This window comes from Ciona robusta, chromosome 9, assembly GCF_009617815.1.
Source record: "Ciona robusta chromosome 9, ASM961781v2".
Taxonomy (NCBI): domain Eukaryota; kingdom Metazoa; phylum Chordata; class Ascidiacea; order Phlebobranchia; family Cionidae; genus Ciona; species Ciona robusta.
The window spans coordinates 1822016-1845092 of NC_143243.1; the positions used below are offsets into that span (position 1 = coordinate 1822016).

General features: G+C 34.1%; 2 protein-coding genes across 4 annotated transcripts; one reads left to right on the top strand and one right to left on the bottom strand.

The window, feature by feature from the left end:
* The first annotated feature begins 278 nt into the window (after positions 1–278).
* Positions 279–12108, top strand: LOC149730691 (transmembrane channel-like protein 7). Of its 3 annotated transcripts, XM_089884938.1 has the most exons (22): positions 287–428; positions 788–877; positions 1378–1465; positions 1927–2053; positions 2312–2463; positions 3829–3892; positions 4140–4221; positions 4781–4954; positions 5327–5412; positions 5636–5793; positions 6225–6372; positions 6560–6721; positions 7073–7236; positions 7540–7669; positions 7861–7958; positions 8312–8419; positions 9090–9209; positions 9422–9508; positions 9781–9936; positions 10407–10485; positions 10839–10915; positions 11207–12108. In XM_089884938.1, exons 2-22 carry the CDS (start codon positions 832–834, stop codon positions 11367–11369), a joined length of 2469 nt encoding a protein of 822 aa, XP_089741064.1. In that variant the 5' UTR covers positions 287–428; positions 788–831; the 3' UTR covers positions 11370–12108. The 3 variants fall into 3 exon arrangements, with proteins under 3 accessions (XP_089741065.1, XP_089741064.1, XP_089741066.1); XM_089884939.1 differs by lacking the exon at positions 788–877 and having other exon boundaries at positions 279–428; XM_089884940.1 differs by lacking the exons at positions 287–428; positions 1378–1465 and having other exon boundaries at positions 786–877.
* Positions 12108–22566, bottom strand: LOC149730692 (retinoblastoma-like protein 1). The gene is made up of 22 exons (XM_089884937.1): positions 22349–22566; positions 21933–22072; positions 21419–21652; positions 21113–21177; positions 20655–20792; positions 19891–20069; positions 19762–19823; positions 19156–19321; positions 18751–18935; positions 18417–18538; positions 17968–18074; positions 17462–17599; positions 16845–17009; positions 16361–16514; positions 15852–15952; positions 15367–15436; positions 14899–14990; positions 14382–14561; positions 13841–13912; positions 13200–13439; positions 12912–13008; positions 12108–12593 (listed from the first exon to the last, which is right to left on the bottom strand). The coding sequence occupies exons 1-22, from the start codon at positions 22481–22483 to the stop codon at positions 12364–12366; spliced, it is 3072 nt and encodes a 1023-aa protein (XP_089741063.1). The 5' UTR covers positions 22484–22566; the 3' UTR covers positions 12108–12363.
* Positions 22567–23077: the final 511 nt, after the last annotated feature.

Below are 23077 nucleotides of genomic sequence, written 5' to 3' on the forward strand. Positions count from 1 at the left end.
ACGTTTGAGGTTTGAGCAACCCACAAACCTTAGATATATATTTGTTATTACTAATATTATACAATCGCTTACACAACAAGAATTGCAGTATGTGCTGTACAATTTTGCTAAAAAATACAAACTAATGTAGATGGTGGACGGTATGGGTTCAAGGCTTGGTACTGCTACCATTAGACAAATATGTCATAGTTAGCGGCTTTGTTATGACCGTGACCATTTTTACTTACAAGTGAGTGATAACATATGATATATATTTGTATTTCATTTATTTCAGGTAATTATAGTTAAGTGCATCAAGGTACTGATACTTTTTTGTTGTTTTACCTCACCTGGGACTTATCTAACCTGGGACTAATCCAAACACCACAAACACAGACAAACTTTATTCTACTTATCATTGAAAGCCTTAATTTCTGTGATGTCAACAGGTAACATAACGGAATTATATACACGATACACTGGCATGTGCACGGCATGTTGTTAGTTGCTTTACTTGTTTTTATTTCTAAGACTATATTATATACACTATACACATTAAAAACTACATTTTAGATTACATTTATTTATGTACAATTAGTGACACTGACATTCTTGATAACACATTGGTTAAAACATACAATTGAAATTTGGTATGTTTTCTATACCTACTGTTAAAGCATGTATTCTAAGAGGAATTATTTTTCTTCATAAATTGTCCTTTCAAATGTTTTTTATTTTGATGAGATGTCAAAGTCTAACAATTATCACACAACCTTCATTAGGAACTAACAATACATTTCTATTTTAGTTTAGCTGTTGCATGTGGTACGTTTATATCTCTTATCCTGTATAATGTCTTGGAGTCCAAGTCCTTATGATTTTGACAACTACTTTGAAGGTACTTGCCTAACTGAAAAAATAAAATATTGAGATATTATTTTACAATAAGATATGTTTCTAACCAATCCTTGTTTATGTCATGTAACATTCATGTATTATTAAACTGCCATTTTAGAATGCATTTCATGTATAAAGGTATGGTGTAAACACACAGAGGTCATGCTGTAAATATAATGAGATATATCGGCCATGGATCATTTAAAACCGGAAGTTTATTAACTCATTTCCCATTTATATGCTGTCCGATTAGGACTTAGGTTATCTAGTGTGCCACATATTGTCATATTCATTTGTTTCCCTGTGTTCAGTCATGTCTCCCCATGCATGTACAGCTTTTAGCATGATGTTAAACAGCATGTTATGTTTCTGTGTATGCCACTGCCTGTTTGTATTTTGCTTCAAAAACATTATTGGTCGCTTACTTTCCACTTATTAATGCATGCTATGTTACCCTCTAAGCACGAATTCTTATTTTTCTTATGATATTTTCAACTTCAGATGATGAAGGATTTACAGATAATATTGATAAACCAAAAAAGTCTAAAAAGGCGAAGGCTAAGCTGTCACTTGCCTCTCAGTTACCAAGGTGATTGCAAACAAACTGGAAGTTAACTGAGATAATATAGAGTTTCAGACTGCTGTGTGTGGCATGATGTGTTGTTATCTAATCCACACGATTAACTGCTTTCTATTGTGCTGTGTGCCTAACTAAACAATAACATACATTGCGTGCTGTGTTCATGGGGTGTTGTGTGATATATCTTATTGTTTCTTATGTGAAATATATTCATTGTAGTAAGCTTCCACTTGTAGAAATCTAAAGATTCATCTTTGTAGCTTTATCTTTTTGTGTTGTTTTTCATCTCATAATGCTATAGAAGAGTGTTTCCCAATTTTTTTTGGTTGATAACCTCTAGGGTGATTTTAAATATCTTGCAACCCCTCTCCTTCGACCAACTATTTATTTTAAACAGCAAAGTCACAATGCCTATGAATTTTGCTAGTAATATGTACGATGGGCCCCCTAACTTGTTGTATTTACCTCAGTGCACAAGCATACAACAGTGCAGCAGGAATAAGTTTAACAAGGAGAGCCATGAGTAAAAGTAGAAAATCAGCAAATAAAACAAATAATGAAGAAGTTATCAACATGCAGACATATGACACATTTGAGGTTGGTAACTTTAACTACTGCATTTAAAGGTCCATCTAGCTAAAGTACAGAATAATGTCGCATTTTTTTGTCTTCTAAAGACCAGATGTTGTATATAAACGGTACATTTGTTCGTAGAGATATACAAAACTTAATCTAAAATATTTTTGAGTAGTCGAAAAGGTATTTGATTTTGTATGAAATAGTACGTACCAATGTAAAGTTTGAAACATGATGTATTTGTATTAAAGAAGGTTTAATGTTCATTACAATATATAGGATGATGCAGCACCTTACCCTTCAGCTGGCGGTACATTACAACTTACAACCTCAGCCATAATGACCAATAATTTACTTGAAGAATTAACATATAAAGATATGGAAAGCTTAAAAGAAATGAAATGTTGCATGGCAGAAAAGAAAAGGATACGGTTTGTTAGTTGTCTTTATAGTTAGACAACCTTTCCGAAAAATATTACTTTGTTTATATATATACTCCATTTTTCAATATATATTTTATATGTATTGCATTTGCACATTAATATTATTTTTACAACCAACCAATTGCAAAATGTTAATAGTTTACTTCATGTGAACAAGAGTTATTCTGATAGAAAGTTTAAAATATCATCATGTGTTTCCTATGTATTCACTACTAAGCACGCCAATACAGTTAATGATTCATGATTACTAAAATCGGTACAATGTATTACAATTTCTATGCGAAGCACGTCATACACATTTCACATGCTAACCAAATATTACTTCAAACATTACGTCACAGTCTATGGAAATCGGTTGTGTTTATTTGCCCAGAAAGTAATGTCCATTAAGTTCTCCACACTTTCCACAAAGTGGTTCCATCAAATCAACTTCCAGTACAAGTTTTCACATTATAGATGGTCAACTAGTGTGTGGTTATATATAGAAGCACTTGTTCAACCCACGTCATTGTTATCCCATACCATGGTGTGGCTTTTTGTGTCTGTTTATTTGGTGGAACTAATGAGGGTTTTACTTGAAACCACATTACGTATATGTCATGGTTGGTTAGGTGAATGTGCTGGCCCCATAAAACACACCCATGTCTGCTATTTACAAAACAACCCTTTGAACATTGGGTGTTGTGCTGTTGTTATTGGGTGGCTTTACTTTATATGGTGGCTGTGGTACAAACATGAATGATTGAAGTTTTTTTGCAAAATTAAATTCTCTACTTTAGTTATTTTATGTAAAATTAATAAATTATAACACATCATGTATAGTGCGATACACTGAATACTGTCTGACTATTACCTCATACTTATAATAATACGTTCTTATTGTCTAAATGATGTTAAACAAATCCATTCAAGCACAAATAAGTCATGTTTGGTTGCTGAATAGGTATTGTTGTTAGGAACGAGAATTAAATATCAATGTGTACGCAATTCCCTTTGTGTCCGGCCCAGCTCAAAAAAACTTATTGTTTGTTCAGATTTACAATAGTGATGTCACACTCAGGTCTTGCACAATGTACAATATTTGAATTTTGTGAGAAACCTTTCAATGTTGTTTACTGAGTTAACAAACCATTTCTATGTAAAATATTGTGTTCTAACATACAAAACAAGCCCACTATTTCTCACTTGGGATATGAACAATTTTGGGCAGATTTCTATAGTTTAACTTTGAACATTCAATCTCAGATTAATAATTATAATATTAAAAGGCTTGACCAAATTATACATGATAATTTAAGTCATGTAACAAACTACCATAACATATCAGGTTTAAAAGAAAACTTCTACTTACAGGAAGGAACTAATGAGCCAACAAGAAGGAAAAACAAAATCTGGCACTTCATCTACCAATAATGTGGTAAGTGCTGCATGGTGGATGTAATATAATTTGATGTTCCCTGTTTTGACTCAAGTTGTTACAGAGGTGTTCTTATGCACCCTTTGCTCACCGTCGAGTTATAATACAGTAGTCTTCTTATACACCTGACACACATGGTGTATTCATACACCTCATACTTACTATCATGTTACAGCATGAGTGTCTACATAGTAAACACAGTCATACAAAATATTTGACTCAATAATAAACAATATAATGGTGATAGAAATGGAAAAGATTTAAAGAAGATTCAGCTGACATGTTACGACACGTACAACTATGGAGAACTTCAATACATGAGGTGGAAGGTAACAATCTTCAATAGCTTTATAACAGAACAAAACAGATTCTGCCTGCTACTTTTTAAGCATGTTTATGGTGGGATATATCACAGTTACCATCCTTATTGTATAAAAAGTGCAAACATAGGTACATTGTTGTGCTGCTAACCTGCTATCAATGACCATCAACTGGTAAACAGGTTCTTACTTTACCTGGTATAACATGAACTGTGCTCACGTATTTCATTTGGAGTACCGTGATCTTTTGAATTGCGCAATTTAGGCTTTCTATTATGTAAGGATAAAGTCTATGATGTGACACACTGTAAAAACCTGGTATTTTACCATATATCACACCTTGACACTATCACAGACATTGATTAATTTCATTGATTAATTTAATATTTACATTATACTCTGGCTCTCCTTTTTTGTATAGACACAAAGCAGTAGGTTGAAAGCTCTTTATGCCTTAAATTTGCAAAAAAAACATATAATGTAACCCAGTCTCAAAAGTCGGGACTTCATCACAGGAAAACTAACTTTATGCTACCAATGTAATATAACAAATTAACTTGATCTCAAGGTCGATTTGGAAACGGGATCCGATCTTACTTTGCGTTCCTCCGATGGTTGTTCATCCTTAATATTTACATTTTCCTCCTCATGTTCGTGTTTGTGTGCGTTCCTACTGTTGCATTTGAGAGTCTCGTTCATTCTGGTGTCAACATATCATCGAATTCACTGAATGGAAACAATGGTGGGTGGAAATGTCATGTATGATAACCATGATTATTTATATATGGGTAAAATGTTTGTGTTTAGTCAAAAGGCATATTGCTTAATAAAAAAATTATATATTCTTTACATAACTTGTATCTTACTTTTATGTGTCACATATTCAAGCTTCATAGGATCAGTAGCAATCAAAGAATTCTGTAAATGTCAGTAAGGCACAAATGCAACAGTATTTAACCTGTAACAGTTATTCATATATTTGTCAATGCTTGTGTCACGGATGTTATTTAAATTTCAAATAAAGATTTAGTACATTACATAAAATCCCCTGAGATTTACAAGCGTTAAATTTACGAGTTTCTTGGAAATATTTTACTTATTAACTTCCACACAGTATCAGCGGAGTGTGCATACAACCCGTACGATCCAAATGCTGTCAATTCATTCTCACAATACGTCATATGGTTTTTCACTGGCCAGGTATAGAATGTTTGTTATATCTTACACTCTTTTTGGATACCTTTTTTAATTGTGATAAATGCAATAATACTGACAGGTAATGGTATTTATGTTTGGGGTAAATCGAGCCAAATTGTTAGGTAGCATTAAGACTAGAAATTAAACCTAAAACAACGCTTGTTTTTATACAACAGTGTTATATTATCTTAATGGTAACCAGCTACATTATACCCATATTATTTAGGGCTTTATGGAGAAAACTCTTCTATTTTACGGCTACTATTCCAACTCAGCCACAACAATATTCTCGGATGGTTTTCTCTTTTACTACGATATCCCACTTGCCTACTTGATGGTTGCTTTCTTTTACTTCTTGCTCACTTTAGTCCTTTTAGTTAGAAGGTAAATTTCACATTATCGTTTTATTACAAATGAACAAGATGCTACAGAGTGTCAGACAGAGAATCAGTGATTAAAGCCCCATTTCTATTTGAATGAATGAATGAATGAATGAATGGAACTTTTTCTTAGTTGTTATAACACAGGTATTCTGTTTTATATACCTCGTGCTGGTTACAAATTACCACAATAAGTAACTTTGTGGTGATTATTTTATGGGAGGTTTTTAATGTTTTGTCTGACAATTTGGAGAACTGTTAGTAACCATTTTTGGGACAACCCCCTAGCAAAGCAAATGCCTATAAAAACTCTTCCCAATTACACACATGTCCACCTTTGTAGATGCTTTGAGCTCTGAAATAACTTTCAGTTCGATGCCAACAACTGTGCCATGGCACGATCTGACAAACACTGACGTAACTTTATCCTCACAGAGCAGGAGCAGGGTTAAAGGAGTCTTTACTGAGTAATGAAGATAGGTTCTACACATATTGTAATAAAGTATTCTGTGGATGGGACTTCTGTATAACTGATGATCACTCAGCAGAGCTTAAACATAGCAGTTTAAAGTATGAGCTACAGGTTGGTGTATCTTATGAAACTTTAAAAGATTGGTTTAAAGGACCCTGTCACACTGGGTTGTTTTTATCAAACAAGTTTAAAATGAATCTTTGTAGTAAAAAGTTACTCGTTAACTCTTTAGATTGAGAGGCAATGTGTTTAAAAGACTACAAACAGCATGTTATCTATATACTTTATGACATCATAGACTGATTTGGAAGAGGAGAGAATACGCTTGCGTCAATCAAGTCGGACGAGTAAGGAGAAATGGATTCTTTACACGAAAAGATTCTTCATCAACCTTGTAGTGGTTGGAATATTAGTGGCTTCACTTGTGGCAATCTTCTATGCAGCGCAGTATGCACTTGGGGTAAGTTGGAGTTGGTTAATAAATACTGCCGGTGCTGTGGTAAAGTGGTTGGCACGCCTGTCTCTAGCCCAGAGTTCACGGGTTCCAGACTCGATGCTGCTACTGTTATATGTGCGTGTGTCTTTGGACAAGACACTTAAGAGCAATTGCTTCAGTAGTTAATTACGTTTTTTGTTTAAATTATTGGCCATATGTAAAAAATATTTCCTCCGAAATAATCATTATCTTTTAAAAAACGAAAATTGATTTTTATTTAGGTGTCGATTTTTTTTTTAGAGTTACATTTGTGCCTCCGATATAATATTTAATATTATTGGTAGCAGTGTAATATAAAGATCATGTTCATCACAGAACGGAGATACATTCAACAACAATTTCATGTTAGATCTCATAGTTACTTACCTGACGTCAATTGTTATAACGGTTGCTAACTTCATTGCTCCACTCATATTTGGGTTCCTTATTATATATGAAGATTATTCACCAGCTTTCACCATTAAGTTCACACTCATAAGGTGAGACATGCAGTTTTGCTAGTTGAATTCACACATAAATAATTAAAATGATTTGTTTAATTAAGTAAGAAAGTAATCTTTAAATTAAGATTTGAAAGTGTATCATATACTATCATTAGGTGAGTTGCGTTTTATAAAAATTCGAACAACTTGATCAATTTTATTGGGGTTGGGGGTTACGGAATGGCATACCATTAAAACCTAGGAATTAGATCTTTGCACACTACCCAAGCATACCTTAAAGTTTGCTACTACTCCCTATGTACACCACTGGGTACACTAAATACAACATTGTAATTTCAGAACCGTTTTCCTACGTTTGGCATCTGTTGTGTTTCTCTATGTGGTGGTTTACCTTCAGATCAACTGCAGTAAATATGACATTGTATCAACAGAAATACGACCGAACTGCACCTTCTGTGAGGGGGTTGAGGTAACCAGTGTTTCTGTAGAAAAGTCTATTGTAGTAATCTGTGTTGCTGTGTGAGCAGCTTCCCAAATATATACTACATGCTGAAAACCTTAAAATGTATGTTATCAGCTAAAAACCTATAAGTTACATAAGGAAAACCTAAACATTATATGTTACATTAAAAATTTAAACTTTCCCTTCCATATATTCAGTGCTGGGAAACTTACCTTGGGCAAGAGATGTATAAGTTGACCATCATGGACTTTTTCATTGTCCTTGCTGTTACTTTGTTTGTGGAGTTTCCAAGAAAGTAAGAATCCGATACTTTTCCAATGACACACAAGTCTTTATTAGATGTTTTGGATTCAGTCATGTCAATGCCAATGTGCATATGACAGTTAACAATAACAAATTAAGTTAACGTTCTGTTGCTAAAACATATTTAATAATTTTGGATTATTTCAACTTATGGCCAACTCTGGGCTAAATTGCAGGTCGCCTGGCATGCCTCGCCATATATTATAGAATCTGTGGCTGTTTGACCTCTCATAATACATCAAACCTGTAAACATAAAACTTTATCATTACTGTAATAGGTAACTCACATATATTTTACTTGGTCGGATTATTTATAGGAAAATAAACCTAACATCATATTCTTAGGTTAATTGTAGAAAACTGTAGCTGTGGCCTCGCTAAATGGTGGGGCCAGCAAGAGTTCTCAATCCCTGAGAACGTTCTTGACATTGTGTATGCCCAAACTATTGGGTGGTAAGTTGCGAGTGGTGGTAGTTTTTGGTGGGTGGTTTGCTCTCCTGCATGTTTCATGACATGCATGCCGTTAATTCACTTTCTGCATGTGTAGACTTTTGGTTGAGAACATAAACTTGGCTGTGTTCAAACTATGGGGGATCCAGGAGTTCGACTTGACTGCAAATGTCCTAAGTATCACTTACTCACAAACCTTAGTGTGGTAAGTCTACAACATGAAGAAAATAATTTAAACTACAAGGATAACAATCCCAGGATATTTTGGTTGCACTGCTTCCACAGTGGTATTCTTAACATTAATTTGTTCCCAAAACCTTGTGTTTTTGTAGTCTTGTTGTTGTTACCCAGTGTTAGTTGTTTCCATGCTGTGTTTGACCAACACTTGAGGTTTTCCAGGTATCTTTGTATAATGCATGCGGTTGCACCCTGGGTGTTGGGGTTATGAGCCAACTGTCACCTAAATCTCAGGTCCTATGGCATGCTGCAGGTCCTCACTCATATAGAATACTTAATGCATGTGAAATAAGTTCCTTTTGCACAATCTTCAATAGCATGCCACACTTACTTTCCCCACACACAATCATGCATGACAATTTCATCCTCTTTACTTCAACTATGTGTGACCTGTGTTGTGTAATATGACATCACAGATACCATTGTTTCATCACAGGATCGGTGCTTTTTACGCTCCATTGCTTCCAGTCATAGTTGTCGTAAAATTCTTCATTTTCTTTTATTTGAAGAAGTTATCGTTAACGTACAACTGCAGACCTGCCACAAGACCATACAGGTAAACAAGAATCGAAATAATCAAAAAAGCAATGTGAATACATTAAAAACACAATTAGAAATATAAAATATGAGATATTACCCCAGAAAATATGGGATATATTACCCCACAAAACTTTATACGAAAGGTTTAAAAACCAATACTTCACTTAACAATACATGCTGAAACTTGTTATAAAACCATCCAATTAATTTGATTTGTTTCTTTTTTAGAGCATCTCGTTCCGGGACTTTCTTCTACATAATATTGTTAGTTGGTTTTGTTGTCGCGGCTTTTCCTGTGGTTGTCAGTGTGGCAATGTAAGTTAGAACTCCTATATATCATAAAGCGTTAGGTCAGAATAATAGTAACTTATACCTTTCAGTGTGGAATGTATCTCCGAATTTTTAATCAATAATTATTAAAAAAACTTTTGGTGACCAATGTGATAAGTATCAGTTAAAAGTGTCACTTGTGCACTGAGTACAACCCCTGCCTGCAATAGAAAACTCGTTTAGCTGTATGTAACTCTATTAGTGACTAAATAAATTACCATTGTTAAAGTTATACAACTTACACCTCATGCCCATAGTTTGGAACCAAGTAAAGATTGCGGTCCATTCCGTGGTTGGACGACCATGTTTTACGCCATCACAGCTTCAATACAAACACAACCTGGATGGTTGCAATCCATCTTATGGTTCGTTGGTTCACCTGGGTTTGCTATCATTATTGGTGTCTTGTTATGGTGAGTGTTGTTGTGTTATCCTTTATTGGTTGTTCACTTACATATACAAATACTTTACTTTGCTACTGTACACAGTGTAAGTGTTACGTCATATTTCCACAGTATATCTACCATTATAATGTAAATAATTTTGTGGGACATCAAGATAAATGTACACTGGCTGTACACCTTTAATAGGTGCGACTGTGACATAACATTGTATGTTATTATGTGCAACATTGTAAAACATAGCAGTTCAATGAAATATTTATTCTATTAGGGTATATAAGTTAAATAAGGAGAAAAACCAGCTTGGAAAAGAAAACTTGTTGTAGCACAGCAGTGCATTATGCAACAAACAATGTGTATTTTTGGAACACGTCAATAAGTTTCTACTACAGATGGGTGTCTGGTGTATCAATGACGGAATAAAATATACACAACTAAAAATAATTCGAAACATAATTTTGTAAAAAACTCTTTTTTTCCAGCCTTGCTCTCTATTACTTTGTGGCATTGAGAACCGCACATAAAAAGATGATTTCTTTACTAAGAGACCAACTTACACTGGTGAGAGTTAGATATTATATGTTGTGTGTATGTAGTATATTCCATGAGGGTGAGGTTATTATTCGGAGGGGCACATATTATCCCCATTGTGTATTGTGGTAATTGTTGTAATATGGGAAACATTATGTAATAAGAGGTTTATTAAATTGGGGATTGCGGCTTTGGAAGTGTTGGATGAGACTTATAGGAGGTATGAGAGAATACCAACCTTATATTATAAAGATATGACTAATCATGGTTTCCTGGGCAAAATGATTGGCACAGTTTATGTGTGTTTATTGGCAAATGAGATTCAGCCCCAAAAAAGTTAGGACTCCTGATCACGACCTAAAGCCTAATACAATTCCTTTCAGGAAGGAAAAGACAAACAGTTTCTGCTATCCAGGGTAACTAAGTTGACAAAGGAGTTACAAGATGCTGGGATTGAACCGTAAGTTAATTACTTGGTAGATATGTTTGTAAATGAAACTGTTACATCTATAGTGGGTTGTAGATTACATGAAGTAAGGATAAGTACAAAAGCTGTACAGCCAATAAATCTGTACCTCTGTCCTCTAATACAGCTTTACTAAAATTTGGGCTATGCCGAAAACCCTAACTGCTTTGAATTTTCAGTGTTGCAGAATGTTTAATGTTAATGTCTTCTGGCAGCACTGATAGCAAATTCAAGGCAGTTGGGACAATCCCAAAATCTGCCGCTAACATCAAAATTACTCCACAGTAATTTAAACGGGAAGCTCAAAAATGGCGGTGTTCGGCGGCGAAAATCTGGTCACAGTAATGGCCGATTGAACGAAGGGTATGAACCAAACAATGTTGATGGACCAGATAATATACCCGGCCAACCAGATGTGGACGAACTAATAGACCGAGACATCCCATAATGACAACACACATCCATGACTGTATTATATGATTTGAACCTCAACAAAGCTATTAGCTACCCATGGCACGTTATGAAACATCATCATAGCGATATATTGCATGACATTAATCTGCACATAACCTGACACCGGTACTTACAACAAAACAAGGTACTGTTATCAAAATTTGAGTTTAAGAAAATTATAAAAGTGAATACTCCACACATCGGCATCGAATGAATGTTTATGTCACTGTCAACTGTTGCACAAAACTTGTGAAAAATGACTTGGTTTAACCGAATGATAATTCACTTAGATTTAGTTGTACATTGCAATACTATATTACTATCTTCATTTTAATGCTTATATGAGCTGTAATTTTTACTCATTTTCTTTTTTAAATTTATGAACTGTTTTAATTCTTAACCTTTTTATAACATGCCACTTATAAGGCCTTATAATATTTTAAAGTACTGAACCACTAAGAATAATACATATGTAAAATTTCTTAGCTAAACTGGCTGAGAACCATTGCTCTAAAAGATATTATCTCATTGTTAGTTCACCATATAAGTGCTCTTAATTTCCTGTATATTAACCACTGTACTATTTTAGCAAACCCCATTTATCTAAACAAACCAAAATACCAAACCTTGTAAGATACGATAAGGAGATTTGTAAATATTTGGTATTCGCGCACTTCAATCTTGGCTCATATTATTTTAGTTCGTTGTTATTTCAATAAAAGTTGTTAAACAATTTTGCGGTAAGAGCAGTTTATTAAAATGTGCCCCCAGTAAAATAATAAAACAAGTTATCCAATATACAAATGGTGGCGAAGTCTAAAACAGAAACTCATTCACACAAAGTTACTACCGATATTTCATTACTTCATGATTGTGGGGGTAACTAATACATGATTAAAACACATTTTAATAAAACTCAGACATACTTTCAACATAAAAAGTCCCTGTTTACCTGAAAGCAGAAGTTGTTATACAAAGTAATTTGATGTTTAGTTGGGAAGAGATCTTTCTCTCTGCATTAGTTGGACTCTTCTTGAAACATTGGCACGCTTTGGTTCGCTCCCATCTTCATCTTTCGAGAATTCCAAAGTACGTTTACCGTTGAGTGTGGGAGCATGGCGCTGCATCATGGAGTTGATATCTCGGAGTCGTTTAGCAGGGCTACGATGGAAGTTGTAGTCGAGGTGACGATCAGTGTTTGTTGCCATCAACAATGAAGCTGTGATGTTATATAAATAGAATGAATATAGAATAATATGTTTTCGAATCCAAATACTGCTTGAATATGCTTACTAAGAACATATTGTTTTCTGTATGGGTGACATCCTTTGCCAGGAACCTTGGACTTATTTGGCCTATGACTAAGAACATTCCGGCACATTTGTAATATTTAATGTTTTGGCATACTGCGCAAATCTCGGCATAAATCTCAGTCTCCTTGGTGTGCTGAGCCTTAGGACCTCACCCATGTAGAATAGGAATATAAAGTTCAATCTAATAATAATTAAATTTTTAAAACGCAGTTGAAGTAACTTACGATTCTTAAGTGGCGAGATGTAAATATTGTCGGTAACTTTCCTTGGTGATTGGGGGAGTATCCGGGGGCGTGGCATGGGTGAGAGTGGGACTTCAAGCTAGGAAAATAAACATTAAGATAATTCATGAATTTTGTAAACTCTCAGCGATACATAACACAAAATTGCGACAAAATTTCTTTAAAATATTTACCAACTAAGTCACAAGGTGCACAAAACAAAACCGTGCGATAACGACCGTAGTTGCCCCGCCGAATAAGGATAAATAAGTTACATCTATTCACACTTACATGTGAAACATCGCCCGAATTAAACTTCTTCACATACTCGCGCATCACTGGAACGTAAACTTTATTATAGAACTGGATGAGATCGTCCCGCTCCCCATCCCCACCTCCTGTGCTCCCTGGAAGAGGGGAAGATGGATCAGATCTTGGAATGGTGCTGTTTGATCTCATGGACCTGCTCGGAGGTTGGGCGGGGATCAAACGAGGACTGGAAGATCGATGAATGAGAACGTTCCTGTAAACCTTGGAGGAGTTTATGTTCATTATAATGAAATCTGAACTTCTTTATTTTGGTTGAAAAATTTATAACAATTTTATTAAATTTTTTTGGAAAAACAAAATGTCAAAAGTACGACAGAAATATTAAACGTGGCAGCAACTGCAGCATGGGTATTAACTTATTAGAAAAAGTTGTAATCTGTTAATTCTGTTTTATAAAACTTGTCATAAATATGTTGTTAAAATATCAGTAAAAACGTTTATTTTCCAGAAGTGTTCATTAAATTTATGTTTTTATATATGATAGCGCTACTACCACGAAGCTTAAATAGCTTTTTTTTGCATATTAAGACATTTAAATAAGCACATTATTTACATACAGAAAGAGTAATATATCATAGTAGTTTAGCATATGTACCACTTACATTGCTTGTAGCTTGTGGTTGGCTTCTGTAGCATCTCATGATTTCTTGAAATGAATGATCATGCTGGGTGATCTGAATATCATGTGATCATTTAAACCAAGGAAATTATATGATTATTTTAACAAATAATCTAAAACAAAACTGGCAGTATTTATAATCCCAAAGAAACCTTGGTATTACTCAAGTCGTTTTTATCATACAACTTTATATGTCTTGCCCAAGAAAATATATGCCCACAAATCGTAATGGCAGCATTAAGCTTCAAACCTGTATCTTGTGGGCTACAGGCATACAGGGTAACCACTATGCCACGGCGCAAGGCTGTTCTTCATACCGAAAAAGTATTCTTGATTTTATATATGGCCTGTTGTTTTATTACCTATTTTAAAAATAACATCAAGTGCCATGAAATACATAACTAACAAAATTGTTTAATAATTTGTATTCTGTGAGATAAATATTTTGTCTAAAATGGCACCATCAATCTCCTTTTCAAATAAAATCCTAGTTCAAAAACACTCTTTCATAAAAAATATTTTACCTTAGCTATGACATACACAGCACACATAAGCATCTGGTCGATATGTCTGTCTCGCATCAGTGAATACGCGTGCTTTGACACAGAATATTCAAAGCATGTCCAGATTTTAGCTCTTAGGTCAGGTGGGATAACCAACTGCTCACATAGATGTCTTAAACGTACACTTGCTAAGTGGTAAACCTGAATGGGATGTTATAATAGGTTAGTTTAGTATTTACAACATAAATGTATACAAAAATTGAATTGTATTCATACATCTCATGCTCACCGTCGAGTTATAACATGGGTGTCTTTTTATACACCAGACTTACAGATATATTCATACACCTCGTGCTCAACGTCGAATTATAACATGGGTGTCATCTTATATACCAGACACACATGGTGTATTCAAACACCTCATGCTCACTATCGAGTTATAACATGGTGTCGTCTTATACATCAGACACACCTTATATATCCATAGACCTCATGCTTAATGTCAAGACAACATACATACAGTAAGAGTAAACCCCACCTTTCTAAAGAAGAGAGCAAGAGATCCAGTTTTCCTAGGTTTAACATTGTCAGCATGATTGGCTACAGATACCACAGTGATTGGTTTTCCACCTAAGTAACAACATGTTTGTTCAGCAATACGCGTAACATTAGGGTTTTCTGGGGTGCCGTGCCCCCATCTTTTAAAACGGAGGTGGCATCATTATTTTTGACACCCAAGTTTTAAGCCTAAAACACCCTTTTTTCTCTGTTGTAAGGTATATATACTAACAAGCACAGCTAAAGTATATATAGCATTTAACAAATTAATCAACAAATGAATCAATTTACAACCATTAGTGTAACTGCATTTTAGCAAAGTCGCCCTAAATATTGCACAAAATTTTAATGCAAAACTCAAAAATGTTTTACTTTTTGTCTCTATATACAAGCATGTACACCAACGGCATGCACTGATAAGCAACATATTCAAGGTATAAATATTCACCTGGACTTGTTTGTTGAACAACGTAAGTCTTTGCACCAGGTGAGTTGGGAACATCCATGCTGACCACTTTCTGTTGATTCAAAAGTATTTTAAATAAAGAAAACTAGTTGCCAACAACATAGGTAAGATGGTAGACTTCATTCACTGTGCTTATAAATTAAATCTACCATGAAAGTTTTGGTCTGCTTGGAAAGCTGACAAACTCTAACATTATAACCCTCCAAAATTTTAACCAAAACCGCAACCATGGAAAAAAGCAACTCTGGTGTTTTATATGAAAGTTTGTCTCATAATAAAGCCATGGTACATGCACATAGTAGCGGTTGGTGGAATTTGCCAGTTATATTTAGTTTTTTTTGTAGGAAATTTACAATGGTTGAATTTTAATTCACCTATTGTAGTTTCCTACAAATGTACCAAGGGTTATCCTTTAAACCTTTACATAAATCCCGAAGCTAATAATTCTTAAGATACAAAATACCAACCAGTGTCCCAGGTGTAGAAGATAAATGATCCTTCATGAATAATCTTCTCTTTGCCGATCCGGGAGAGGGAGAACTAAATCTGTCTCTTGCAGTACCAGGCTCTGTTCAAATAGAAATAATGTAAAATCAAAAATTAGAGAAACTTTGACAGGCGGAAGTGTTGATGTTTAAAAAATGCCTGAAAGTTCGCAAGAATGCCAATGAGTTAAAATGATTATACAAGTTATGTAGCAAAGATTTTAGCTTTGACAATTAAAATTTACTGAATTAGATCACCGCCATCAGTTGCTATTGTTGTTTACAAATATAAAACGTCTCCCCACCCATGCTATCAATTCTCACTCTTGGTTAATACCCAATTCTCAATCAACCCCAGTTTTTATACGCTACAAACTTTCTTGATTCTTATCATATACTCATGCAGTCGTAAATCCTTTCACAGAGCATATTCATACTTGGTATAGTGTATTTTTAAATTCGAACATTACACTTTAGAATATCTAACTTACCGAATTTTCTAAGATTTCCAATTTCACCTTCAGAAACTGCTTTAACACGTGGGTGTGTGGGTGGGGACTTGGGGGTTCCGGGTCCAAGTAACCCCTTATTTACCCCGGTTGATTTGTCGGCAGATGAAGGCTCAATATGTTGGGAGTGATTCACCTTAAACATAATCACTTATTGTAATGTTTCAATATAAACAAAACAGCAAATATATATATATATATATATATATATATGACATTGAAGAGCACAACATAAATGTTTTCATTTCAAAGGTTTTTTTTTATGTTTCGTTTTAAAATCTAAACACAATACCATTTTAACTTCTAATATCACTGCAGGTGGTTTTCGATTTGAACCATAACGTTTGAAATGAAGACATCTGTGTCACTGTTATATATACATTTATATATAGATGTTATGTTTATATTAAACAGACTAGTGGTACAATACTCCTTCTTTATAAACAAGTTTTCCAACCAACCCTACCTCTTCACATAAAGGAGCTGGGGATTCCCCATTCCCGAGAACCTGCCACAACGTAGAATCTGACTTCCACGCCAAGGATTCCAATATTTGTTCCTCTATGTGGTTGAGATGTTTAATACACGGCCCCCATAAACCATCCTCTGCTCTTATAACAAGCTCTATAACCTGGTGGAATGTAATTGTGTTTTAACTAAGTTTGTGTTAAGCGAATCTGAAACAAAAGTAGGCTATATGTATGTTTTAGCTGTGTCGTTATAAACCTGAGCATTGAAATTGCAGGAATGTTCAAAGCTGAACCCAACTTTGGCTTAAACTAGATACTTTTTTACTATCTCATAATATCTATGGGAACTTTAAAGATGCTCTGGTCACCTTTCACAAGCTGTCAGTCATTGCAGGTGCATTTGAGACATGATAACACAGTTTTAATGAATTTGAAACTGATCTTCTGGGATAAAATCAATGTAAGATTTTTATTTGTTACGATACAGCAGGACTTTGTATGATCTAATTATGCCTGGCAACAACAGCGGCAGAATAATTCCAATACAACAGACTGTATATGCTACAGTGGCTTAAAAGTTGATGTCTTCACATCCCAACACATTAAACAATACCTTATAGAAATAGTAAGGAGACAAATCCAACGCCGATAAAATCCAAGGAAACATTCGTTCAGCTTTGTACGAACATAAAACTATTTCCACACAACACGCAAACAAGAGAGTATGGAAATCATCTCTTTTTAATAATTCCTGTGATTTATAATCTAAGTTAAATCTATAGTATGTGAACACAGCAACTATGTTGGCGGTTTTCTAGCATGGCATGCCAAGGAACCTGAGATTTGGGCCACAGTTTTATCCAAACATGCAGAATGCAAAAACTGACCAGGAAGAAGCAATGTTCGCTAAGTGTTTTGCCCAAGAAACACCCATATCAGTATCAAACATCAAACCCGGTATCTTTTAGTTATAATGCAACCACTAAGAAGAGAACATATATCCTAATACAGAGTAAATCCAGTACTTTAAATTACCAGCTAAGGTGTTATGTAATTTACTTTACCATATCAATCAAAACACACAAATGGAAAACAACATAGGAAACTATTTCCACTCACAGAAAGATCAGATTTTCCATTCAAACGTTTCTTTTCCTGTATCATAGATCCTTCTAATATATGGTAATACAACACAGTAGCCATGGTGGCTCTCTGCTCAGCTATTGCTGTTAATAAAATATAACAATTAATATTAACCTCACAGAATAAACAAATCTTTAAGGGATATCTAATAGATTTTCTACATTAATCATAGAGGTTCCCTGCGTTAAATTATTATCATAGTATTTGCAATATAGCAATATACACCAGAGTTTACTAAATATTTAAAAACACAATACTTATAAAGAATTACATTGTTGTTTAATGCATAGTATTCCCAAAACTTTTAGTTGTTTTACACTTAAGATCTCTTTGTAAATAAACTTAAATATGCAACAAGCCTACAACATAAATAAGTTACAAAACTTTTATTATTTGCTCACAACAATAATATTAAATCAATATACCTGGTGTTCCAGCGGGTATCCCCCCTCCCTTCCCCCCTCGTTCCATGTATTTCTTCTTAATTATTTCCCTCAATCGATCCGTTCGTTTCTTCACTTCTTCACTCGGGTCCTCAGTACATTCACTGACAAAGCAAGTGGGAGTTTAAAGTTTGTGACTCTAACTGATAAGAAAAAGTTATTTTATTTTACTGAGTTAATTTATTCCAGGGCCAGGTTAAAATTTAATGTTTACTTCAATTATCTTAACTGTATGACAATTTATCTTATACTTAAACTTTACATTAGGGTTTTAATTATGTTTCTGAGATTTTGAAATATTTAATGAGTTACTTACCAAAATATTGCAGCAAGTTTTTCAGAAGGTCCATCAGTTTTGCTTTGAAGTAATTTTTTGAGTTTCATGACATCATGGCAGGTGGATGAGACAGGTGTTAATGATCCATTTAAACTTGAGTTGTGGCCTTTACCATGTAAATACTCTCTGTTGGTTAATGGTGTCTTCTGTACCATGCTGTTTGTCTGGAAAACCAAAAGATGATAAATAAATATCTATTAAATAAAGTGCTCCTAGATTAAAACTTGTTATTTTAAAATTTTGAATTAATGTATATAATATGTGTTCTCAAATTTAAAAAGGTGAATTTAGAAAATTCCACTTTTAAAGAATAACATATTATTCTAGAAAAGCTGTTTCACAAAACAAAAATAACCATTTTCTGCACAAAACAGGAAAACTTACTTTAGCAAGATGTTCTGCTACTTCTTGTTTCAAGTTAGTTTGTGCAGGAGGTGGACATTTGATTGGGGTGCCTAGTTCACTGTCAACTTCATCATGGAGGAAGACACGCTCATCAAAATCACCTTCCGTTATCACATATTCCTCATATAACTTGCTTATAGCTGAGCTGTTGGTTCAAAGACATCCATTATCTTGATAATATTTAACACTAACATTTTAATATATTTTTACTCTATATGGGTGAGGCCCATAGGGATCTAGGATTTAGGCCAAATTTGGCTCATTACACCAACACCAAGATTGCCTATGTATTTCCAAAAGGAACTTGCTTGGGAGCATTTATGCAACGGATGTGTCACCACCTTCAGACCAAGTTTTAGACTTAAGTCAAAAACAAGTCAAATTATACTAAACAAGTCAAAATATACTAAACCAAGTTGGAGATTGATTCAAAATGTAAAAACATTACTGCCTACTCCATTTGATAAAAACAAGAGCACTTTCAGAGCTATTCATAAAAGAAATGTTTTTCCAAATCAGGATAACGGTCTGTTGCAAACATTTCAGAGAAACGGTGAAAACAATTTAAATTTCAATACAACTGACCTGTTGGTTTCAAAGTTTTGCGGTGAAAATAACGAGTTTTGTTCCCCACTTAAACCCAAGCCCTGCATCAAAACAACAACATACGAATAAATGTTCAGTGATTTTTATGTTGAGTGATGAAACAAATACCTCTGATTCAAGAAGTGAATTAACATGCTTCCCCCAGTTATGTACATTCACCACCCTTGTCTCAATAAGAAACTTTTCATCCAACTGCCCGGTACCAGGTTGTTGTTCCACCAGTAATGCGATGATGTCTTGGTTCTGCGTGAGTGGTTCGGTACGTGTTGACCAATCAGCTGGTAACCCTAGATAAGTTAACGTTTATTTTTTTTAAATTTATTAACCTTCAAATTGAATACTGTAAGATGCATAGGCGTTATGCTTATTATTTCTTCCATATTTAGTTATGGTAAAATGTCAGCATTATGAAAGAATAAAACAGAAAAGAAGATGTTTAATTATATTGTTTTAAATTTCATACTCCATTCTATACGAGAAGAGCATTAGGGATCTCATACACAGGTTAGGGTTGGCTCATTACTTCAGGAGCCATAGGAACGTGGCGTTACAGAAGCACTAAGTAAACTGTGGCACAAACCCAGTTAGGAAAATTGTGATGTTAATGTGCAGTACTACAGAGGAAGATGGACACAGTTAGCGCATAATAATCCCCTATTTTTAAATAATGTTTAAACACTAAACAACACACTTTTAGGGACCAATAGTTATTTTTTGTTGTTTGTAAATAATCTTTAGTTACTACCAAATTGGACAAAAAAGAGAATAAAAACATGACCAACTTTGCCCAAATTTCTGTCACTCTTATGTCTTATCATATGTCGTAGTAGATATCAATAAAAAGCTTGTTTGAAACAAATTGATTCAATTACCTGGAAATTTAGGGTTTAAGAGTTGTGCTCTATGGTCTACGCTGCAGTTAAGTGCATTGTTATAGCAGAGGTTGATGGCACTTAATAATAATTGATACGACAACACGATTTCATCACTTATTGATCGGAATTCTGTGGCTGATTATTAAAAATATATATATTAGGTTAACAAGAATGACCCATTTCAAAGCAAGTAAACAAACCAAAACAATCATGTTAGGGGGTCTGGTTTTATTCAGTTTCAAATGTATAGAAATAAAGCATAGAACATTTGCCACACCCGTTATTATCTCACAAATAATGAACAACTGTATTGATTTATGTTTCATTATTAAAACGTTAAAAAATAACTAGATATATAATCACTAAAAATTTGGAATCATACCAAGTTAAAATAAACCAATCATTTAAATTGCAAAACAAATCGGTAAATGGATGAAAATAAAACAAGACCTCACCTCTTGCATGAACAAACAAAGTCCAACAGAAGTTGAAAACATCGTGAGGATTGCAAACCAGTTTTCTGTAAACATTTTATTGAAATGTATATTTAATCACAGAAGATGAAAAAAAGGCAAGTCGAACATTTTTTACCTGAATACATGTATGTATACTTTGCCTAATAACTTATGTAAGTATTTAAAGTATGTAAGCATTTTTCATGATTGTGAGGTAAAAAATTATCAATATTCCTATTCAAAATATCCAGCATCCACATATCGTGACTACATGATGAAGAAATATCCACACAAGACAAAACTTGCCTGTATTGACGGTTCCTTCTTGGTCTTGAAGGATTTTTCGCGCTGCCACGAACTGGTCGTTGGTATTTCGAATCATCAGGGTCAAGGAAAACGTATTTAAACACAACTTGGTATTTCTTGAACACCACAGTTGAAACATGGAAGCTGCGTTCGAGGGCTGACACATGACTTGATAGAGGGTCGTTTTGGTTCATTTGAAGCCATTTATCCATTTTCTTAAGAAAGCTGATGAAGCTGTTTAGAAAGGTAAAATGAGTGAATGAATGTAATTTATTAGTTTGTAGGCGGGGCAACGACAGTCGTTTTAACACAGGAGTTATGTTTCACACACCTTGTGCCGCATACAAGTTATCATATTAAAACTTTGTGGGTAATTAGTTTGGAAGGATTTTTATTTATGCCGGCAATGGTAGTAGCATTAAACCTTAGGCTGGTGCGCTAACCACTGTCATGTCATGGCACCATTACAAAATCATGGAGTCAATACAGCCATTGTGATTTCACAACACGTTACCTTAGCTTTGCCTCTCGAAGAAGTTTGGTCAAAGAAATGCAGTTGCTTGGTGCTGTCTTGCCAGCTATAGTTTTAACTGATGATAAATTTGTTCGACAAGCTGAATATAAAGTGCAGGTCAACCAATGTAAACAATCACCCTGTAATGTAAAAGTGGGAGGAAGTTTAAGTTGTATTTGTAGACCAAGAAAATAAGAAGAGGCTTTTACCCATATTGTACATAGTGAGAATTTCTGTTACAAAATTTTAAAGTGTTATTTTTACCATATATATGCATATAATATTTAGTTGGGACTTAGGGATTATCAACTGCCTGTGTGTTTGACATTTAAATTGATCTGATAAATGTATTCTGCAAATGTGAATATTCTTATACCTTCAAAGATAAAATATATTAGACCAATGTTGCAACAAACCTCTAATGTATAATTCTCCTTAGCATTCTCATAAGACCTCCAAGCGCTTTCCATGGTTGGTTTGTCCATGTTAACCGCGAGGCAAAGATCCCGAAACCTCTGTTCATCTTCATCACTTTCATCACCGGAACTCATTTCGATTTATTTTTGAATTTGTATTATTTTAATTAAATAGCATACAATAGGCTAATGCATCCTTTGAATATAGGGGTATAAATTGTAGCAGTCTTAGTTTAGTGACCCAGTATGTAGAATATGACATTTTCTGACAAAATGCATGTTTTCACATGTTGGCGTGTTAGCATGTAATTGTTAAAATTACATGATTAAGGATTCCTAAGATATCAAAATTTGTTTTGCGACAAACTGTTGATTGGTTTGTTGTTTAATTAAACAAATGCAAGTGCACCTGCGATAAATTGCAAATCGGGACAATATTAATGTATATTGAGTACCAAATGTAAATAATTATAAGTGGACCTTAAATTATCACTTCATATGTGTTATGTACAACAAATAATAATAACACCTGTCATTTACTACATTCGTTATTTATACTTAGTAAATATTTATGTTAATATTCATGCTTTCCTAAACTGCCTGCCAGTAAAAAGGCTTGTTAATAATAAATATACCAATAACATGCAGACACTGTACGTCTGTACTATATTACTTGATTCATGAATAAATGATTACATTATATTTATTTTAAGATTTACTCAATACTCA